The sequence below is a fragment of the Cheilinus undulatus genome, linkage group 18 (assembly GCF_018320785.1).
Source record: "Cheilinus undulatus linkage group 18, ASM1832078v1, whole genome shotgun sequence".
NCBI classification, from domain to species: domain Eukaryota; kingdom Metazoa; phylum Chordata; class Actinopteri; order Labriformes; family Labridae; genus Cheilinus; species Cheilinus undulatus.
This window is the reverse complement of record NC_054882.1, coordinates 12462933-12485557: the sequence shown is the minus strand read 5'-3', so window position 1 is coordinate 12485557 and position 22625 is coordinate 12462933. Positions and strand designations below refer to the sequence as shown.

Here is a 22625-nt window from a genome sequence, read left to right as displayed (position 1 = left end):
ATGCAATGCAGTGCAATGTGATCTAGTGCAGTATATGAAATGATATGATAAGATACGATATGATGCAGTGCTATATGATATGCATTTCCATGCGATGCTGTGTGATTGGATACAATACAATTACATGCAGTGAAATAGGATACAGTGCAATGCAATGTTGTGCGACATGATACAATAGGATGGAGAGGGACCCAACTGCAGTCAAGATGGGCGACATGGGCGTCGCTATACATCTAATCCATGCCAGAAGTCCCAAGCGGAAGTTTCTTCTTCGTGTTGGACTCAGCTGCCTGTGTTTTTCAGTCTTTTTCATGCCTAAGCCTAAGCGTTGGTGCTGGATCTCAAATATATCACCTTCCTCACTGCCTTACCCTGAACCTAACCACTCAGGTTTTAATGCCTAAGCCTAACCTTAGACGTACGGACTTCCGGTTGAGACTTCCAGTATGGATTGGATGTGTGTCTGCTATCTTGGCTGCATCAAGGTACTCTTGATAGGATGGGATATGATGATGTGATGCAGTGGAAAACAAGCAATGCAATTTTGTGCAATGCAATGCAATAGGATGCGATGCAATGCGGTGTTGCGCAATGCAATGCACTGAATTTCAATACGATGCAATGCAATGCAATGTGTTACGATACAAAATGATACAATGCAATTTGATGCAATGCAATGCATTTCTATGTGATGCAATGCAATATGATATGATGAAGTGCAATGTGATGCGATTCATCAGGATATAGTATGCCACTGTGTGATAAAATACAATACTGTAGGATTTATTAAGTTTCAGTTCTATAATGATACATCATGGCACAATGAGGTGTGATTTGATATAAATTGAAATTCTACAGGTTGATACAATATGATAATACGACTCACTTTCCCTTCAGTAAGATTGTCCTTTTGCACACTGCAGTAGAAACACAGAACAGAAATAGACAGCAATCTGTAAACAGGGAAGAAAAAATCTCATGTAAAATACAAACAACACTTACTACACATTAACAATATTGTTGAATGATCTAAATTTTTAAAAATAGCAACAGTGGAGTTGTGGAGTTTGGATAAATAACCCAACACTTGGTCTAAAGAAATACATCAGTCATTGGTGTTTTACTGGTGAAGCTCTCCCAGTCTCTGTGTTTTTTCAAGTGTTTTAAAGTGTGGTATTCCTCTGTAAAACTTGGAGAGTTTCTCCTGTTTCCTCTCTCAGCAGAGATGACCCCTACCTGCAGCTCCAGCTTTTGTTAACATGCAGCCACACTGCAGCTCATCAAGCAGACCACACACAGAGAGGAGGAAGCCCTGTACTGAAAAAGTAACAGAGAGGAGACAGAGGCAGCGGGGAGAGGAGTGAACGCTCGTGTTATCGCAGAGGGGGAAAATGAAACAGTGATAATGTATGTCCACCAGTGTCACATGTGCTGTCCTTTACATCTCTTTATGCTGTACTCCCTCTCACAATCTTTTTGTTCAAGTGAATCTGGTTTATTTTCTTTTTATATGGAGTTTCCATCATGCTCCACTCCCTCTGTGGTTCCAGAGCGGCTGGCCAAATGGCAATAAAATGCTCAAAGGACATCAGAGAGGGAAAAGGACTTATTTGTTAGCCTAACAGACTCCTTAGTAGGCAGTGAACGTGTGAATAAAGGGGGGGGGGTGCTCTGCTCCAGTGCCTTTGTAAGAGGAGAGACAAGTGGTCCAACAGTCGACTAACTCTGACATCTGACTTTATTTATGCTGTTGGAGTTCTGTTTTTAAAGTTAAAGTTCTATTAAAGCTCAACCAAATATGCAGAAAACAAGAAAACAGAGTAAACACATTTAAGAACATAGTGAGCTTTGGGTCCATAGAGAGGCCAGCTCAGTCACCATAAAACACGTGTTTAACTGCTGTGTTTGCTGAAATAATGGCTTTGAAGTGTGAGAGAAAAGACTCGGTCTATGTTGAGATTTTCCAGCAGTCGGTTCACATTTGGATGTGACGAGAACAAAACCGAGAGCAGATTTTTTTCCATGTTTTATTGTGGTTTAAAGCACTTCTAAATTTAAACTAAGCTGACAAATCTGTGTCAGTGTACCCTCCATACATCTGTCTCACTCCTGTCAGTGAAGAAGACTTTTTTATATGAATGATCCTGTCTATCACCTGGAATACAACAAAAAAACACCAGAGATCGTCTAAATTCACATATTTAAAGGTGTGTGGACATTAGAGGAATTTATCTCTGTACTTGACAGCTATTTCCACGTTGTGCGACTTTGTATTTATGCTTCATAACATCTTCAAGGTCAATAATTTACCTTTAACACCACTAAACCAAATAATAGCTCTAGAAAGTAGTACATTTGGGCTGTGAGTTAATTTTTATTCTAAGTGAAGGAGTCCAGGTAGGCATCAGCAGTACTGAGCCAGAAGGTAAAGCTTTCAATTTTTCAATCAGTCAGTCTTGGATCAGGATACCTCCTGGTCGCCTTTCTGTGGCGTTTCTCGTAATGTCCAACTGGAGGGAACCTGGGTGCAGACCAGGACCTTTCTGGAGGGATCCTTTCATGCCTAGGAACGCCTTGGAATTCCCAAAAAGAAGCTGGAAAATGATGCTGGGGAGTGGGATGTCTAGGTTGGCTTTCTTAGCCTGATGCACCACAACCCAAGCCCAGATAAGTGGAAGAAGATGGGTCAGCAAACATAAACCTCCAGGGGCAATCTAGGGTTCAGTATCTTAACCAAATATAATCTGACACTCACAGAGGAGGAGCTGAAGAACTGACTCTCTTTACCTCAAAGCCACAGCCTGTTTAGCTTTCAGACCAATGAAGTAGAGACATAGACTCTGTGTTTGCCACACTGACCGGCCAGATCATCTCACTGGTGGTTTCAGTCTATTCTTAACTGCAGAATCAACAGAACTATTTAGTTCTGTATCTGTGCACTTTCACTGCTTCAGTCCAGCTCTGCTTTTAGATTATGGTTGCAGTATAACTGTAGTCATCTGGCCCAGACTGGGACCAGGTCCTCACCCAGCTCTGGAAGTTCAGTAGCTTTAAGAACACATTAGTCTATGGACTCCTGGTGAAACCAGCCTCAGCTGCCCTCCTTACTGTTCGGCCTCCCCCTCCCTGCACCCTCAGCCATGCCAGTGAGTAGGCATGTAAACCACGTAGGCCTGACACCAGTTGTTTTGACTGAGAGCACTGAGGCACTGACTTATTGTGCAACACAGAGTCAGAGCCTTCAGCTTGGTAACGACAAAATCCCTGCTGTTGAGCCATCCCTTTGAGACCAGAACCAGTCTTTTCCAGGATGAGATCTGGGAGGGTTGATTTAGTCATATCAGAACATAAAACAAACAGCTGGCTGTGTTTGTCGATACTTTTACAGCTTTACTTGGAAATCTACACCCAGCAGAGGCAATCTGACTCTTTTCTATGGTTCTGAGAAAGGATCCAGAGCTATCAGTGCTGTAAGTGGAGAAAAAAAAAAGTAAGAGACACCACTTAGATTTAAAGACAAGTATGGAAAAGTCTAGAAATGCTCTGCAGATTTTGTAAACTGTGTGGTACTCCACATATTAGCCATGTGTGTTATAATAGGAGCTAGAAATGACAGAAACATGAGGTGACCGAGGTGTGGGTCAAGAAAAAATAAGGACAAGTATATTTAATAAATTTCAATGTGTAATTCTGTCATCTAATATCAAATGATATCTAAATATAATGGTTTTTAAAATCTACACTTTTAGATAGATTTACATAAAATTCTGGCTCCATTGTCAGATTTACAGTTGTAGTTTTGAGAGAAATGTCACTGGATTATTTGGTACATATGACTTAGTAGAGATGCATTCGTAACCATCAAGAAGAACAATTGTGGTAATTTTGCTGATCCTTTACCTTTAAAAGTATAACTCACTGATCACAGAATTCTGAAATGAATAGTAAAATATTGCTATTAACACAAGGCTTTTTTGTTTTAATGCTAATTAGCACATATTGGTATGCTAATAGGCTAATTTAAGCTGAAAAGATGTACATGATAAATATTAAAACAGCTAAAACTGAGGCACCAGTAGCTTAGAGCACTGGTTCTCAACTGGTTGAGTCACGCGATCCACCATCAATTCCTCAAGGAGATTTTTAGGTCAATCAGATGTATTAAACAAAAAAAGAGCTTGGACTTAAGATAGTAGAAATGATGTAAAAAAAACAAAACAAAATACCCCCCCCCCCCATAAAACAGAACAAAACATGCATGTGTTATACAGTATCATAGACGATTTGGCACAATTTTTCCCAGGCATACATCTGCGACCCACTGAGAACGGCTTCACGACCCACTTTGGAGTCACGACCCACCAGTTCAGAACCACTGGTGTAGAGGTTTGGTTGAGCCACATGAGGTTGAGAGGTTGAGCATCTACAGAGGCATTTAACTGGTTTTAGCCCAACCTGTGGCTTCTTCCAGCATGTCATTCCCCACACTTTTCCATCCATTCCCTGTAAAATAAAGGCACAAAAGCCCAAAAATACAACCTTCAGGGCAGGGTTGACCCTTTTCACCAACCTGCCACATGATTGGTGGATTTTATCATTGTTTTTTTGAGTGTGCTGTCATACTGATGCTAGACTACCTTTTAAACAGTGCCTTAAAACATTGGTTCCCATTGGGTTTATTACTAAGCACTGATTATGAAACGCTGCCTCACTTCTCAAAGTATCAAAGCATCACTACAGTCTGAGGACTAATCTTACCATTTTCAAAGAAATGATAGAAAACTTTCAACAGGGCATGCCACTTTAACATCAAAGTTATAGATAGTGGGCCACTAAGCACTCACCAATTACTTAACATGGAATACCTTTCAAATACCTGGCAAGACACAAATATAATCAGCCAATCACATGGCACTAACCAGTGTGCATTCATGCACGTATGGTCAGGATGATCTAGTGGAGATGCATCACGATGAAGAAAAAAGGGGATTTAAGTGACTTTGAATGTGCCATTGTTTCTTGTTCCAGACGGACTACCCAGCCATCTCCAGGGTTTACAGAGAATGGTCAGAAAAACAGAACATATCCAGTAAGCAGCACTTCTCCTGGCTAAAATACCTTGCTGATGCCAGAGGTCAGAGGACAATGACCAGAGTGGTTCGAGCTGAGGCAGCAATAACTCAAATGACTGCTCGTTACACCAAGTATGCAGAAGAGTGTCTCTGAACCCATCAAACCTTGAAGCACATGGACAGTCAGCTTAGAAAGAGAAGTTCAAGAAAGCTCACCAAAACTGGACAATAGAAGATTGGAAAAGTGTTTTTGGGTTTGATGAGTCTTCATTTCTTCTGTGAGATTCCAATAGGGGCAGACTTTGGAATAAACAACAAGGAAGCTTTCCAGACCTCCAACTACCAACATTCAAAGTCACTTAGATCAACTTTTCTTCCTCAGTCTGATGCAGAGTTTGAACTGCAGTAGGACCTTTTGACCTTGGCCACATTGATAGCACAGGGGGAAAAAGGGTACTGATTACCCAGGCCCACTGTAGGGAGGGGTCCTTGAGAAGCCTGCAATGAAAAGTATGTTTTTAGTTATTTTTTTCTGAGTAATTAGTGTCATTATTGAATCAAAAGTTACTAAATGAATCGGTCTACAGACTTGAAATTTCAAATAGAGTAAAGAAAATACTGGTGGGCCCTGCTCCTCACTTAAAAATGTCCAGGGCTGCAAATAATGCAAGTAAAATCAATTTAACCATAGTAAAAATATTGCTCATAATTTGGGAAATTATGGTTAAAAAAAAAACATTAAAATGCATAGATATTTGTAAAAATGATGCAACATTTGTTGCTTGACTAGCCGGTAAAGGGGGGCCCTGTGTACTATTCTTCCTGGGGGCCTAAATCCCTAGCTATGCCTCTGCATGGCTACATACCAGCATGCATTGGTTGCTGGAGAGCTGTATTATGATTATACTTATCAGGAAAGAAGTAATATTTCTGGTTGCATTTGCATGACTTTTACATCTTCTGCATGCATGCTTTATGTTACTGTGAGCATATGGAGAAACCATAGTTCTGTCCAGCTTTCACATTTGCTTTGCATTAAATGCCCTCTCTTCCTATAAATCATGCATTTTCTTTTCAAAACAAAATCCTTTTGCATGATATGCATTGCAGCATATGAGCCCAGGTTTTAAAGTGAGCCCTGTAGGAGCTGCAGAGTAGATGTTTACCAAGCGGCAACCTCCAGTCCTGAAAAATTGCCTTGCTATACGGCGAGTTTCCACTTGAGGCTGGCTGCAGGAACACCGGAAGTCCCGTAGCCAGAAGCTGATTTTTATACTAGAAATAACTAGTTTACAGCCTGGTTCAAAAAACAAAGCGTCTCATTAGCTAATTTCTTCATGTCCTCTCTCTTAACGGGGGTGAATTTTTTTGTACCACTATCTTTCAGATTATATTGTAGTTAGGAAAAACCTCACTGCACAGTGACTGACGCGTCTCATTTGATTTACAAGTGCTTGACAGGTGGACGCTACCTCCAGAAGGCCGGCTTTAGTGCTAGCTTAGCTGACAGGAAGTCGAGCTCAGTTGGTGGGCTCTTGTCTGCCATTAGGTTGATCCAAGTTCAGTTGAGACAGCGATTTCAATATGGAGGTCACCACGGACTGGCTTCACAAGCTGTTTGAGTCTGCCTATTGTAATCTATAGGTGGACTCACACAGGCTTTGTCCAATTCTTTTTACAGTCTATGATGTTTTCACCTCAGTAGAGAAGAATGTCAGAGAACACACGTGACTATTTTGACACATAGTTTGGAGGTGAATTGTTGTTTCCACTTAGTATCTTAAGATTAAAAAACTCCACCAGTTTGAGGCATGCTAACAGATCAGCATTTCCACCCTTTTAGTAAAGCAGTAGATTCAGTTAGCATCCATAAAACCAGAAGGCTAACATCTGTTTGATACAGTAATATCCAGATGTTCTTTGGTTAAACGGCTTGTTTGTGCTGCTGGACAGCTTTCTTGTGAAAATATGATCTTCTTTCCAGGGCACTCAGCATCCTTGTCCGTTTCTTCACAGCCCAGTAGTGGAGGAATACTTGTGGTTATTTGTGAGCATTCTCTGTCTTACTGTGTCTGATTCGGTCGTCATGCCCACTTTCTGAATTTGTGCAATCGTGCTGAAGCCAGTGGACAGGAGGGTGTGTCACACCACTGCATGCTTCTTACATTAACACACGAGTCATGGCATGGCTCCACTTCAGGCTGAAGTCTATCAAATGCTCCTGTCATAGGAGATTGCTGTTGTTCTTCTGTTGTATAATGGAGCATGTTATGTGGATTTGTGAGAAGCTAAAGTGAGTTATTTAATTGGGTGTAACGTACAAGTATTTGAATTCTCAGAGAGATGTTCTAAAATGTTCCAGATGGAGATGGTTGGACTATAAAAGGGGGAAACTGATCTTCCCACCAGGGCCACAGGCCTGCCTTACTGATTAGCCTTCATTTGTTTGGAACTACAGCTCTGATTAGAATGCTCCACTCTGAACTGTTCCTGACATTTGAGGGAATCCTTGTGAGACGTAGAGACAGAAGGCCAGGATTCAGAGACTTGAGCACACTTGTGTTTTGTTGGTGTGGTCTCAAACCTTCCCAAATTATCCTCTCACAATTCTTTTACTGCCCAGATAATGATTCATTACGGTTGCAAAGCTGCACACAGTGATTTAACAACTTTTGATTCCAGTAAAGCCCAGCCTGCAAACCTCGCCAATAAACAAACTACTGTAATTAGGCTACTTAAAACCAAGAAGTTGGATTTCTGCGTGTTCCCTCATGGTGGTCTTTAGAGGAACAAACAGACTTGTACGCCTTCATGCAGCATGACTTTGAGACTTCTTCAGATGCCTGTCAGCCATTTGTGGTCCAACATGCAGCCTTTTTATTGTGGAGATTTAAGCCTGATGTCTTTTACCCGGCAGTTTTAGTTTAAAAATGAGGAGCATTAGCATTTTCATGGATTTCCTTTCTTCCTACTGAGAGGAGGGATTCTTCTTGAAGAATTTTTAGCCATGTTAGCAGGATGTCAGTGTCGGTCTGTGGGTGGTTTGGTCCACCGCTTTGGTTGAGACTGAAATATCGTGGCCTGTTGAATGGATGACCATGAAAGCTGCTGCAGACATTCGTGTTCTCAGATGATGTATTTTAATAACCTTGGCGATCTCGTGATGCTGAATCCAGTGGCATTATGAGAATATGGTTATGGCTCTGAGCACATGTTTCCAAAACTATCAGACTGACTGTTATGAATGTGATTCATAAACGGATTAACTCCGCAGGATTAGCTGTAAAAACGGTGGGGATCCTCTTCCTAGTTATCTAATTCCATTGTTAGCTCAAACTTTAAACCTGTAACTGTTTATTTGAAGAGAAAATATTAGGTATGCTTATTAAAAAAGGAGACTAATACTGTAATCCAGTTTGTAATCCAGGAAAAAGGAAAAAGTCCAACAGTGCTAGATAAGATGACTAGGGAAGGTGATCATCACTGTGATTAGTTCTTGGTCCAGAAACATCTTTACTGAGAGCTCAGTGTGAGCTGGAGTGTTGTCCCGATGAAGAATGAAACCATTTTTCCACAGTTATGCTCTTTCTTGTCACTTTTTGTTTGTTATAATGTTGATTCACTGCTCTGAAACCCACTACTCCAAAATGATCCCCTTGACGACATAGAAGACAGCCAACATGGCCTTGGATTTGGACTGTCTTTGTGGAGCTTTCTTCATCCTTAGTGATGATGCTTTTTTCATGCATTGACTATTGAAGATCCAAGATTCATTGTATGTAATCACTCCATCTAAAAATGTGGGTTTCCTTCAGAATGTCTCCACTAATGTGCTCATGCTCAAATTTTCATGAACTGTCCCTTTATCAGTGGAGACCATTTCTGCTCTCATTCTGATCCTGAGTTGAGGATCTTTTCCAACCATTTGTTCAGTTTGTTGAATGTTTTCAGAAGGTTTTGATGGTCATGGTCCCAGAACGTTTGAGGTCTTGGACATCCCCTCTGCCTTCACTAAATCTTGAGTTCCAGTCAAGCACACGTACCGTGACATGCAGAGTTCCCAATACACCTCAGTTAATGGACCAAAAGATTCATGTTTTCTTTAATTTCAACTAAAATTTACAGTTAATGCTTTGGTCAACTTTAAAGCTAATCATTTTCTGACACGTTAGCTAAAATCAGTAGCTATTAGGGAACTAAAATGATAGAAACTTACAGCCCAACCTTTAATCTAGAACACTCAGAGAGACCGAGAACCCCGGGGTTTATCCTCAGAAGAGCAGGAACATTATTTCATAGACTTCTTATACCTTTGAACTAATAATATTTTTTATTGTTGATTGCTGTGGATATTTCCTCTATCAGATCTATGACCGCTATTGATGTAGAAGGGTTTCATCTAAAACCATATGGATGCTCATTCTCTATATTGTGCTTTTCTATGAAATGATCAAACCTATTAACAAAGACTTTTTTTTTTCGTTTTACTGAAAAGTAAAGAATTTGGTTTATAGTTTGTGAGGAAATGTAGGCATGTCTGCTTTTGTAGATGGGTATGATCTTAGCTTTTTGTGTGTAGCCGACACCAGTGGTTCTCAAATGGTGTGCCTTGGGAATTTTTATAACCATACATTATTACTAAACCTATACAGCAACCCATGTCCTAACTGCATTGTGTATTGTTGTGAGTTTGAGCTCATGTGCTGTTGAAACTGTGTATTCCTGCCATTCCTGGTCAGGCATCCTTTGAAAAAGAGATCTCTGATCTCAATGGGACTAACCCGGCTAGATAAAGAAATAAATAAGAAGAGGCTTTTTTTGATTTTCAGTGTGCTCTGGGTGAAAAAGTACAAAAAAAGCACAAAAAAGAAAGAAAAACCACTGGCCTATACAATATACTAACTTAAACATGCTGACATGCTAAACTAATAAGGTGAACATGTAAGCTTAACATTAGCATAATAGCATAGAAGCTGAGTTGAGAAAGACTCTTGCTAGGTCTTTGTACCTTCAGTAGTAGAGGTATTCTGTTCATGTTAGCATTAATGCTAAATGTTTGTATTAACGTAGACACTAGACACCGTCTATGTAGGAAGTCAGCCATTTTTATCAAACGTGTTAGCTTATGTAAGCTAATTCAGACACTTTAGCATGCTAATATTTTTAACTAGTTTACTAGTTAACAATTATATTAGAAAACTAACGGGGGTTTATTAAGCGCTTTTTGAGTGCTTCAGTGTTAAACGTGTGCTATCAAACCAAAGTGTCCCAGTTGTAGTGAAAAGCTGTGAATATAGGCCATCAGAAACCCTCACCAGGCTGTGTTTACATCCTGAGAGAAAGCCAGTCTTAATGCAATATCCTGAGCAGCTCCTGCACAGAAGAGGGGGCCTGACTCCTGGAGAAACCTGATCCTGCTCTGGGCCCTTTAAAGGAATATGGGATGAGTCTGTTGAATGGAGTCAGAGGGAGTCCCGCTGAAGTCTGCGATACTCTGCAAAGAAAGACAAGGACCAGACAGACAGCGAGGACGAGACATGAAACTCTGATAAATGAATGAGAGACGAATGAGAGGGGAACGAGGACGGACTGAAGAAGAAGTTATGAACCGAACTGCGAAGAATTACCGGGGAGAGAGTCCGTGAGCGGAGGAAGCCGACTGAGGGGGGAGAGACAACAAAGTCACAAGGTAAAGTAGTGAAGGGTTCCACTATGGAAACAGACCGACTTCTGCTCCTCATTCCACCTTAAATACTACCGTTCTGGACTCAGATACAACCGGATCAGTTTAACCAGGACGCTGGAAGTTTGATCTAGTCTACAGCTGAAGCTGTAGCTGATATTTTCAGAGATCTTAAAGCTTCGTTCAGCTTTTTTTTCGCTGACCCACGGGTTTGACGGTCGCTACTATTCCACTGAGCCCTGTGCGTCTGGTACACCTGTTCTTAAGGCTTTTTTTGGACAAAACCTCAGCCACTTCTTGGCTTTGGAGGAGCTCTGAAAACATCATTGAAGCAATAGCACCTTTATGTTTGATTCAAGGAAGACATTACATTTCTGGTAGCATTTCCATGACTTCTGTGTCTTCTGCGTGCACGCTTTATGTTATTGTGGACATCTGGATAAATCATAGTAGCTTTTTCTGTCCATACATCTCTCTGACTCCCCTGTTTTTGCCATGCATTAAGTGGCACCTCTCCCTATAAATCATGCATTTTGTATTGCAGCAAAAGAGCCCAGGTTTAATGTGAGCCCTAGTGCTGCAGAGGTAGATATTAACACCTCAGTAGAGAAGGATTTCAGGGTACATGCATATTATTTTGATAAATCATAACTAGTTTGGAAGTGAATTATAGTTTCCTGTAAGTTTGGCCTTCTGTAAGGCATTTTGACCATGTCCACATGTCTACATGCACTGGTTGCTGCAAAGCTATATTACATTTATATTTGGTTCAAGACAGAAATCTCATCTCTGGTTGCATTTGCATGACTTTTATGTCTTCATGCACGCTTTACATTATTGTGAGCATCTGGAGAAATCATAGCCCTGCCTATACATCACTCTGACTCCTCTGTTCTGTTATTGAACTCTCCCAAGCTTCCACATAACCTCTCTTGCAATACATCAAGCGGCACCTCTTCCCATATATCATGCTTTTTCTTTCCAAAGCCTTTTGCATGATATGCATTGCAGCAAAAGAACCCAGGTTTTAAAGTGAGCCCGTAGGAGTGGAGAGCTGCAGAGGTAGATGTTTACACCTCAGTAGAGAAGAATGTCAGGGCCTGTGTTTAAGCCTGAGACTGATAATGAGTGTGGTCAGTTTGCTGAGGCCTGTCATTAACCTGAGCTGGGAGAGAGCTCTCTTGCTGAGAAAGGTAGGAGGAGAGGATGTGGAGGGAGGAGGAGGAGGAGGAGGGTGGGAAAGGTGCTGCAGGAGGAGAGGGAAGAAGCGCAGGAGGATGGAAAGAGGAGGAGGAGGAGGATTGAGTCAAGATAGATAAGATAATAAATGTGAGGAGGATGAACATATGAGGTATAGTCATGATTTAGAAAGTAGGCTGAAGACTTCTGCGGAGCTTTCTTTGTCTGGTGTGAGTGATGTAGTGCTGAAATTGCCTTTTGAATATGAATTATTACAAGATAACAATAATAAGTAGGGCAAACTAAGGCTGCACTTTTGCTCCGAATGTTATAAATATGCACTCTAAGAATAGGGTCAAAGATTAAGGATTGTGCAGCTGTATTGGAGATTCCCTTTGCTCTGTATTTATACGACTTAACCCCAGCTGTAGCTGTTAAACAGGACCAGAATAGTGGGGTACTAATTTAAACAAAAGTGAGAGGCCTACTTGACCGGATGGGAGTCGACAGAGGTCTCTTTTGTTAAACAGACGGGGCCACAGAGGAGCAGATATGTCCATTTTTAACACACCCATACTTGACTTCTCATGCTCCCAGATAATCTGTCTTTGTCTCCCTTTTGTACACACACAGATCTGCCACGCTGACACCACTCTGCAGCCACTGACCCACATTTAAACACATGCTCCTGCTCTTTGACAGGAGACTTTTTTATTTTGAAGGGGGGAGGTGTAAAGGAGGGGGGTTGGATGCCAAAATGTGGGGAAGCCAAGTTGGACCTCTGTGGTGGAGACAACAACAGCAGGGATTTGAAATGTCTGGCGGGGATGATATCACTGAACCACCTAATCACTTACATCACCGCAGCTGCATGCTCAGCACTGTGTCGGTGTGTGCACGTGTCTGTCTGTTTCCAATCTATTTCAGTCGGTGTGTATCTCCATCTGTGCTCCGCTAAGAAAGCCCTGAAGAGTTACGACCAGCCGGGGACTGTGTGTTTGAATATGTGCTGATTAAAGAGGTACTAGTCAAGGAGAGTGCTGCGCCCCTGGAGAGCAGCACACACCCTAAAAAGCTTTGAGCAAAGGTGCAGTCAAACTATCAGATGTTGCAACACACTTTCCCCAACATCTCTGATAGCTTCCAAGTTCTGCATAGAAACGCTCCTCGGTGGATATCAAATCTCCCTCCATGTGAGGAATAAAGCAGTATAACTGTCAGTGCAGGCAGTGGAAAGCAGTCGTCGACGACGGCAGCCCTAGAAACGATCATGCTGGGATCGTTGCGGTGGCATTTCCATTCAGTCTCCAGTGTTTGCTCTGGCTGCGTCTGTGTGCAAAGTTCTCGCAGCTAGATGGAAGTAGAGAAGTTTCAAGGGCCTTCATGTCTGTCTGCAGCCAGGAGAGGACTGCTGCTGCAGAGTCAGGGCTACGGCTCTACTGCTGCACCTCTGCTGCAGACCCTGCCTCACTGGGTGGCCTGCTACCAAACATGGATCTCCCATGTAGATCATGGAGAGCTTTTTTTGTAGACTTGGATATCCTGCCTTAGTTTTTCCAGCACACTTATGCAGAGATGAGATGTGACCTTTTGTAACCACTTGTGTCTCTTTATTAACCCTGCTCAGTGACATTTAACCTAACTCTTTTTTTTGTTTGTCTTATGTTTTTCCCTGCTTTATGATTGGTTAGCAAAAGAAGATATGATGGATAGTGAAATACAGCATCTATTGGGAACTATTTCTGCTTCAAACAGCTCATTTGGTAACTTGGTGGCTTCTTTGCTTATTGTATTTATCACTTACCAGCTTTAAATATTGTTTTTTGGTGTCATAAGATATTTTAAGGAAGATATATCCCCTCTGTTAGCCTGAAATAATTCCATCTGTGCCCTGTTTTATCTTTAGAGTTAAAACAGTAGATGTGCAGATTTAGGAGCAGAGGCTAGAAGGTGGGATGCAGAGGGTTGGCAAAGTCAGCTGTTTCTTCACTCAGTGCCAGCTGGGTCAAACTTAAATGGTCTTGTCTACCTGCATAGATCATGGAGACACATCAGCATTACTTTCAGTCTGTTTAAGCAGATAAAACCTTCAGAGCCTGGTTGTTCATGTAAATAATCCCCCACAGAAGACTTTTAAAGACAAGTTTACAGCTAACTTTAACCTGTAGAAGAAAATTTTGTTTACTTTTGTTGCATGAGAAAGTCAAAGTAAACCTTGTTTAGTCGTTTATTTTTCATTTGAAAAAAAGAAAAAGATTAAAATCATAATTTGAGTTTGGTGTGGGGAAAAAAATCAGAGACTCAGTTTTTAAACCATATTTCCCAGCCCTATAGTTAAAGCAGTAGCTCTCATACTGGGGTCCAGGGACCCCTGGGGGTCCGCGAGCTTCAGCTTGGGGGTCTGCAAAATAATTCCGAATAAATTATTACAGTTATGCCATGTCATTCAAAATCAAATAAATACATATAGGGACCACAGCACCATAAAACAATCATACTAAACCAATGACTCCCACATAAGTCAGCTTTGGGCCAATAAAAACTCAGATATAATTGTGACATCATGTAAATCTATCACTCGTCACACATCAGTCACATTGCTCAGGAAGCATTTGGTGCACAGATCCAGCTAGCAACAATGGATAAATATTTAAGTGTGTCCACTTCATCAAGTGATGCTCGTCCAAAACGAGCTGTAGTGAGAAAATATGATGAAAGCTATCTCCAGTTTGGTTTTATTGAGAACAGCGATGGAAGACCAAAATGTGTCATGTCTTCATGTGAAGCCATGAAGTCCTCCAAGCTTAAGCGTCATCTCACAGCAAAGCATGCAGAGTTTAAGGACAAAACAAAAGATGAAAGGGTGAGGAATACATCCACCAGAAAACACGAATGGAGAACCTGACCACAACCTCAGAAAAAAGCACAGAGGGCTTCGTATTTGGCTGCTCAACAGATCACAAAAAGTAAGAAGTTACGCTCGATTGGACAAGAGCTTGTATTTAGGTTGAAGAGTTTAAAATACAGCATCTAGGAGTACAAATGGCAGTATGTTTAATCAGCGTGAGGGTCCTTTGAAAAATTTCCTGCCCTGTAAGGGGTCCCTAGCCCCAAAAAGTTTGAGAACCCCTAAGTTAAAGTAAAGGTGTGACGTCTAAGCTAATGGAAAGGTTAGCAAGTGTATGATATTAGGCCGTAAGCACCGCAGGCACTTTAAGCAAGGGATGCGTGGTATTATCATTGTATCAGCAGATATTAACATTTCTGCCCTTATTTACAACAGACTTCATCTGTTTAAATCAGCCTTTATCAGCTGTAAATATCAGCTGTATAACTAAGTCAGAGGAGTTTAAGTCTGGACCATCAGACCTACGTCAGCTGAAGTCTGTTTCTTTATTCATCATCATTTTTAACACTTACTGTAAGTAGGGGTCGACTGATTGTCAGTCTGGCTGATTATTGAGGCTGTCATTCGGCCGATTATCGGTCACCACCAATAATTGATAAGTGTGATTTCCCCTATTGCTTTATCTTCCCTTTTTTAGTCTCACCAAAAGTCATTCATACAACACAGTCTGATTGGCTAGATGTCACATGACTTCTAGCCAACCATCACTTAAGTCTAGGTTTCATTGACGCAGTGAGAGAATGACATCACTTCCTGTTTTCTTGCCGCTTCTGTGTGCTCAGAGCTGTTTTCATGCTGATAGAGATAGGGCTATTTTATTTTAATTCCCTTCATTGTCTTTGATCATGCAGTTTTATTGGTTACCAGGCTCATGGTCAGTATCAGCTTAGAAAACCAAGATCAGTCGACCCCAATCTTGGCTGTTTGGTGAAATGTTGAAGCTCGTTGATGTGACCTGTTTGTCAGTAATTTCCCAAAACATTTATGAAACATGATGACTGAAGGTGAAATTAGCTTAAAGATCCTCTGTCTGTTCAGTAGGAGCAGCAGAGGGTTTTTCTTATCAGCTGTCCTTCCTGAGGGTGTTGTGTGAAAGTGTTGAATGAAGTCTTTCTGACAGTTTGTTTCCAGTTGTAACAACAACCTCATTTCACACACATAGCTAGTACTTCAGGACTCAGTCTAAGGAGAATTAGCATGGTAGTGCAGAGATGATTTAACCATCAAATGGCTTGTTTGCACCTAGCTGTTGGCTGCTGGAAGAGGGCCTGCATGGCCTGTCCTGTCCTTGCATGCCCCAGAGTGGCCCAGCAGGGTTTATTCAAGCGGTTGTGATTTTCTCTTTCCTGCCTTCCTTGACCTTCATGTGCTCCACTGTGCCCCTGGAGAGAGAGAGGGAGAAGGCGATAGCTGGACCTGGACTGTCCAGCTTGGGCGCAGCGGTCGGCTGGGGAAAACCTCCACATGCACCAATTCTGTAATTTGTTTTCTAGGCCTGTATTTATGAGCATGCTAATTGTAGGGAGTGCCATGGTGCAGTTATAGTTGCTGGACTTTGAACGTCTGCTGTTCTGCTGACGCTGTCTGGCTGCAGTTTGAGTCTGTCTGAATCCAGCTTAACGTTTTAACTCTGAACTTAACTCTGTTTTAGAACTTTTACTGGACTTTCCCTTAAAGGTCCCACATATCTGCATCCTCACAGGAGTTACTCTCACAGAGCCGATTGTTACGGCTTCTTTTATCTCCAGATAATCAGAGTTTTATTGAGTTCACTCCACAGGGCTTTAACCTTTGTGAATGAGCCACCAGTCAATCCTCCTCAGGTAAAAATAACCCCAATGCCCCGGTTTCCCACATTCAGCTCTTGGCCCATTCATTCTCACACATTCCTTCCTCCTTTCTTTGCTGAGGCGAGCTGTCGGCTCCCCTCTCTTGCTGTGATGGGACTGTCATGCAGAAAGACACCATTGTGCAGCCCAAGATCCCGTTTCAGTCTTGCCTTGTAATTAAGAAGGGATTGCGTGGCGAGGGAGTTGTGGGTGAGGAGGTGGGAGAGAGAGTGTGGGGGGATTGGGTTAGTAGGTAATTTGGCTAAAAAGCAGAGCGCTGACCTGCTTTGTAGCTGGCAGGCCTGGGAGCCGGCACGCATGAACCCGACTCCCCCTTGACACTGAGCCTCCCTGCTGAGGTTTTGTTCAGTGTGTGTGGGCATGCAGAGAAGGAAGGATGGATTTTAGCTGTCTTCAAACTGTGTCTATATCTGTATATCTGTTTGGTTAGATGTCAGAAAGTGAGAGGAAGCTCTCCCTAAACTAATGTCACTGTTGAATCGTTCATGTTCCCTTTACTCACATTTCCTCAGTGAATCATGGGAAGTGCGGTCAGTCAGAGGAATTTATAGGTGCTAAGTCATGGTCCGTCCTCTTCAGATGTAAGTAAAAGCAGAAGCAGGACTCTCTGAGAAAGCACCATCACATTTGTGCCCCTCTTAGGTTGATTCTCCCCTTCTGTGTCTTAGAAACAAACCAAACATCTAAGCATGTGGTGCTGAGTGGGCTTGTGTTTTTTCCGGTCTTTTAGTACGTCAGAGTCCGGAGGCAGAGCAGCCCTGAGTCTTCACCATGGCGGACGTGCTGGAGAGCGGCGGGTCAGGAGCCGTCAGAGTGGCCAGCGTGGACTGGCAGAAACGCTGCATCGCTCTGGAGATGCAGCTGCTGAGGTTCCGGCTGCAGGCGGGGAAAATCCGAGAGCTGCTGGCTGAGAAGGTAAGTGAGAGAGAAGTTAGTATAATAAGGGTTTTAGTCCTCTGAAGCCAGTTAAACACCAGTTATAAAGTCAGATTTAGTCTAAATGTAGGAACTACTGACTGAAAGTTTTAAGGCACAGAAACAGAAAGGTTAAACTACACAGCGTTCAAAATTATTGTGCAAATTATATTTTTCTCAGATTTTCCTAAATAGTCGATGCAAATGGCAGTCAACACAATTTTCAAGTCATCAACCGTTAGAGCATAATTCAAATTTGCATCCAACTTGCATCCATTGAACTTGTGAGTTTTTGGAGATTTTTTGCTTGAATTTCTTTGCAAGATGTCAGAATAGCCCCCCCAGAGCTGCTGTTTTGATGTGAACTGCCTCCCACCCTCATAGATCTTTTGCTTGAGGATGCTCCAAAGGTTCTCAACAGGGTTGAGGTTAGGGAGGATGGGGGCCACACCATGAGTTTCTCTCCTTTTATGTCCATAGCAACCAATGACACAGAGGTAATCTTTGTAGCAAGAAATAGTGCATTGTCATGCATGAAGATCATTTTGCTATGGAAGGCACGGTTCTTCTTTTTGTACCATGGAAGAAAGGGTCAGTCAGAAACTCTATATGCTTGGCCTAGGTTCATTGTCTTATATAATAACTTAGGGGAACTTATTGTTGATTATTCATGATTAAGAGGTAATTTTAATGGAGTAATTTGAAGTCTGACCTGAATTGTTTTTATTGTTCCCATTGAATAAACTGTGCTAACTAGATGGGCGAGGCTCAACAGCAAAGATAATCATTCAACCCGGCTCATCTCCACCTCTCTGCCTGCTCTTCAATTAGCCTTAAACCATTTGGAGTCGCCATTTCCAATATGGCTAGTGCCATTATCTGGCCTCATCACTCCTTCAAAAACCAGTGGATGTTTTCATTTAGTAACCTCGCAAAGCTGATGGATTGTGCGGATTCCATGTCTGTCAGCAGGTAAATGCATCTAGCAAAGCTCCAGTTTGAAACCATTAAACCATCTGAGAACGGACCAATCAGTGTCATTTGAGGAGAGCGAGGCGATAGCTATGGCTGCTGCCTGTGCAGTGATTAGCTTAGATGTAGCTATTGTATAGCAGCATTTTTACCTGAACTGGACCACAATTCTTATTAAAAGAAATGCAAAGAATGCCATTGGAAGCTTTTCATGAGCGTAAAGAAGTTTTTGGTCTTCCCGACTTGCTTTAACATGAGCTTGTGACAGTTACAGGCGGGTTTAGTTTTTCTGTAAGCTGCTGTATGACTGCTGATGTAGCGATTAGCAGGGATGTAGCTTTAGCGACAGTTTTAATCCCATCTGGACAGCATTTCTTCATTGAAAAAGAAGCAGACGACCGTGATGAAAGCTTTTCTTGGTGAAGATGTTGTACATCTCCTGACTGACCTTGACTTGAGTTTGATCAGCCAACTAGCTCCACTGTTGAAGTAGCCTGTCTGCCAAGCGTTACTCACCAGAGTTGGGCATGCCTACTGTCAAATTTTGTCTTGTTTCTCTTATTGGCCTGTAATGAAGTGACAGTCAGAACATTTGTCCAGTCACCTTCTGAGAATTTTTTGTTAAGTCCCGCCTTTCCCAAGCACTTTCTGTGGGAGCTTTTCCAGATGAATGTGAAATAAATGCATGCAGTAGAGATATGAAACATATCTGGTTGTCAGGTTAGTCACTGAGATAAGTCCATGTTTTCAGTCTACATCTGCTGCTCCTGCTGGTGGACACAGCATTCATAAACCATATTTAGTTTGGGGAAGGCATCCAGTTTGCATGGAAGTATTCAGAAATCCTCTAAAAGCATTGATGCAAGTTTAAAGCTGACTCTTTAATGCAGTGAGCATAAACATTGACCTTAACAGCCAAAAAGAGCCGAGCTTATGAATGAAGGAAATCTGGTTTGTTATGATGACTTGACCTAATAATGAGGTGGAGAAATATTAAGGTGTGTTTACCTTCATCTCCATCTCTTCTTTGGTATAAATGTTTAAACTGGATTAAACCTGTGACTGTTTAGTTTGTCACATGACTTTAGTCTACCAGAGCTGGATGCAGATGTCCCAGTCATCAGTTTCTTCTCCCTGCAGCATTCTGAAGTGTTTTGAAGCATGAGGAGACAATTAGAGTGTGTATGAGTCTGAGTACAGGTGTGGATGACTGTGTGTTTATGTGTGTATGAAGTAAGACAGATGACATGACTCAGCTTATTTGGTAAACACTCGGTCCACTCACTCTGTGTCATCAGAGCTCGGCTACAGTTTCAGCCAAGATGAATATTTAACTTTTAACTCATCACTTCTCTCTGCTGCTTCCTCTCAAACTCGGGGGGGATGTTGCTGCAGCCACCGGCCAAATGCTTGTAAAGCTGTGGTCGTGGTAAAGGCTGACTACCAGACACGTTGGAACGTCGTCGGCTGTCAACAGGAGATGCAGGAGGAAAAAAAGCTCTGCTGTCTTTACGTTTCTCTTTCTCTGTAGGTTTTTATCCTTTAAAGACTTCAGTAACCCGGTTCTGCTTGTGTTTGAAGTGTTGGAGTGTGATCATCTCTAATTCAAGAGTTCTGGAGAGGTTCATTCAGTAAGTCAGCAGGATGTTTACAGTCCAAACATGACCCGGTGTCTGGTAAGAGCAGGACGACTCCCTGCTGTGACCGCTGTCAGGTCCTGTCAGAGCTCCAGCTGTTTAGATAGACCCCATGGTAAACACACAAACTCTCACTGGAGTTTTATTCTGACTGTGAGAGTCATTAGAAAAGTAGATCCTCTACAATAACACAAGAGGATTTATACAACACAGAAGGAGTTTTATCAGCAAACTAAGAGCTGCTGATGCTTTTTACAGATCTGTTTTCTGCAGTACATCTGGTGATACTGCACACTTGTGTTGTTTTTGGTTTGTTTGTGTGTAAACAGTTATGTCTTTGTAACCAGAGAGATAACTGATTGTGTCTTCTATGAGGTAACCATTTCCTAATGAATGCCACATATCAGAGAGGAAGTAAATTAATGACATTCTATAGTTCTCACTTTATCCTTCCATCAGATTACCTAAATGTATGCCATACAAATTAAAACATGTCTTCTTTAGAACTGAACCTGCAGTTTTAAGTCTCCTTCTTGCTTGTCAAGCTGATACTGAAAACACGTTTCCTGATGTGGGCATCCACGATTAAAGCACTCAGGGAGTCTACAGCGGCTTCTCTGACCTCGTTTAAAGCCACTGCCTGCTTCTTTGAATCCGCATGGACTAAAAACAAGAGAATCATGAGTTAAACACACCTGTAAACAGTTGTGTAGGTCGTTGTAACGCGAGTTGCTGCAGCTTTGTGCCAAAGACAAACCGTGTTGAGTCCAGCTTGTGTTAAAGACCCAGACTGTCTGATTGAGACGCTGTGAAGGGTGAACACTCCCTTCATGTTGCTGTTATTACAGAAAACAAATTTAGGCAGGAGAGAACATCTTTAACCTAATTACTGTGCTTCTCATTAATAACTCTGACACAAACAGGTGGCTTTTAGCTTGTAATCAGGCTATTCTTTAGTGACAGAGTGAGAAATGCTGATGACTGGAGTCAGACGGGGATGCTGTGTGTCACAAATCACGAGCAGCGGCATCATTTATGCACTACAACACAAAAAAAGGTTGTAAAAATCCATACCATGGCAGAAATTTTACTGCTGACAGTATTGATACTGGTTTACCACCAGCCACTATGCTGAAGCTGAGACTTTGTCTTAACTTAAAGTAATGAGTAAACTGTTTGAACAGATATTGAGTGTGAACCACTCTTACATGCTTGTGGTGGTAATATTAAAAACCGTCTGACACCGGTGCTGTTGTATATGACAAGAAGGGACGCGGGTTATAAAATTTGAATAATTTTTGAAGCATAATTTATAGCCACTTACTTTTTCCCACTGGAAGCTGTCCTTTTTGCCATTCTAATGATGCTTTCCAAACCTTCATAGCCCTTAAGTGAGCTTTTCTAGTGACCCTAAACTTGACTGACTTTCCCAGCTCTTAAAAGATTTAAACTTCACTAGTAACTCAGATACTGAAAGTCTTTTTATCTGCTTCTTAATCCAATTTTGTATTATCTCACCTGCTAGCTTAGCATTAGCCACCATCTTGAGTTCCCAAATTTAATGTCACATGGGCCGTGAAAACCAATGGCAGGCTGTTCCGTTCTGAGAGTCAAAGTCATGGAGCCTTGTACAGAAATGTGCAATTACTGTTTATTGCAGGGGTGTCCAAACTATGGCGCGGGGGCCAAATGCGGCAGTCCCCTTTTGATTGGCCTGCAGCAAATTTTAAATATAAAATGAAATATGGCTCACATTAGAACATGAAGCTTTTGCATGACTGTATTGGACTGCTTAGTTGCAGCACAAGGCAGTGCTACCATGCTAATTCTGTAAACAAACATTTTGACAAGAAGAGTTTATTGATGTTTATATTCATTTGTAACTAAACTAAGGCAACACTGTAAATGGTAAACATATTGGGAACCCAAGTAACAAATTTATCTTGATTTATAATGCACTAATTAAATAGCAGCAACAGGTATTAGGCCAGTTTTATCCAGATGTATGCATCAGTGTTTGATTTGTTTCTTATAACACTGAGGCCTTTGCAGAATTCCCTTTTTGATGCAGAGTTTTCCAAAGCTCCTGGTTTTCTTTTCAGCCATGGTTCCAGGAACAAAAGTGAGTTTAGAGCTTTCTAAAAGTGGACTAATTAATGTCCTTCACTCTTTCTCCCTCATAAATTCTCACAGGTTAATAGCCAGCATACACACTCTTTATTGTTCAATGTTGTATTTGGCTGTGTTACAGAGAAAAAGAGTCTGAATTCTTTTTTAGAGGAGGGAAAGCGGGCTAATTAATCCCCCATAAACATACATGACATAAACACACATGCAGCTCTGAGCAGGCTTTAAGTGTAGGCCCGTGCTGCTGACTGTGTTTTTGTGTGTGTGTGTGTGGGGGGGGTG

At 41.8% G+C, this 22625-nt stretch overlaps 1 protein-coding gene across 1 annotated transcript in view; it reads left to right on the top strand.

The window, feature by feature from the left end:
* The first annotated feature begins 10489 nt into the window (after window positions 1-10489).
* The window catches only part of plekhh1 (pleckstrin homology domain containing, family H (with MyTH4 domain) member 1), a 50407-nt gene continuing 38271 nt past the window's right edge, over window positions 10490-22625 (top strand). Inside the window, exons 1-2 of the mRNA XM_041813145.1 lie at window positions 10490-10761; window positions 17423-17607. Of these exons, the coding sequence (XP_041669079.1) occupies window positions 17464-17607 (144 nt within the window). The 5' untranslated portion in view covers window positions 10490-10761; window positions 17423-17463. The remainder of the gene's footprint in view (window positions 10762-17422; window positions 17608-22625) is intronic.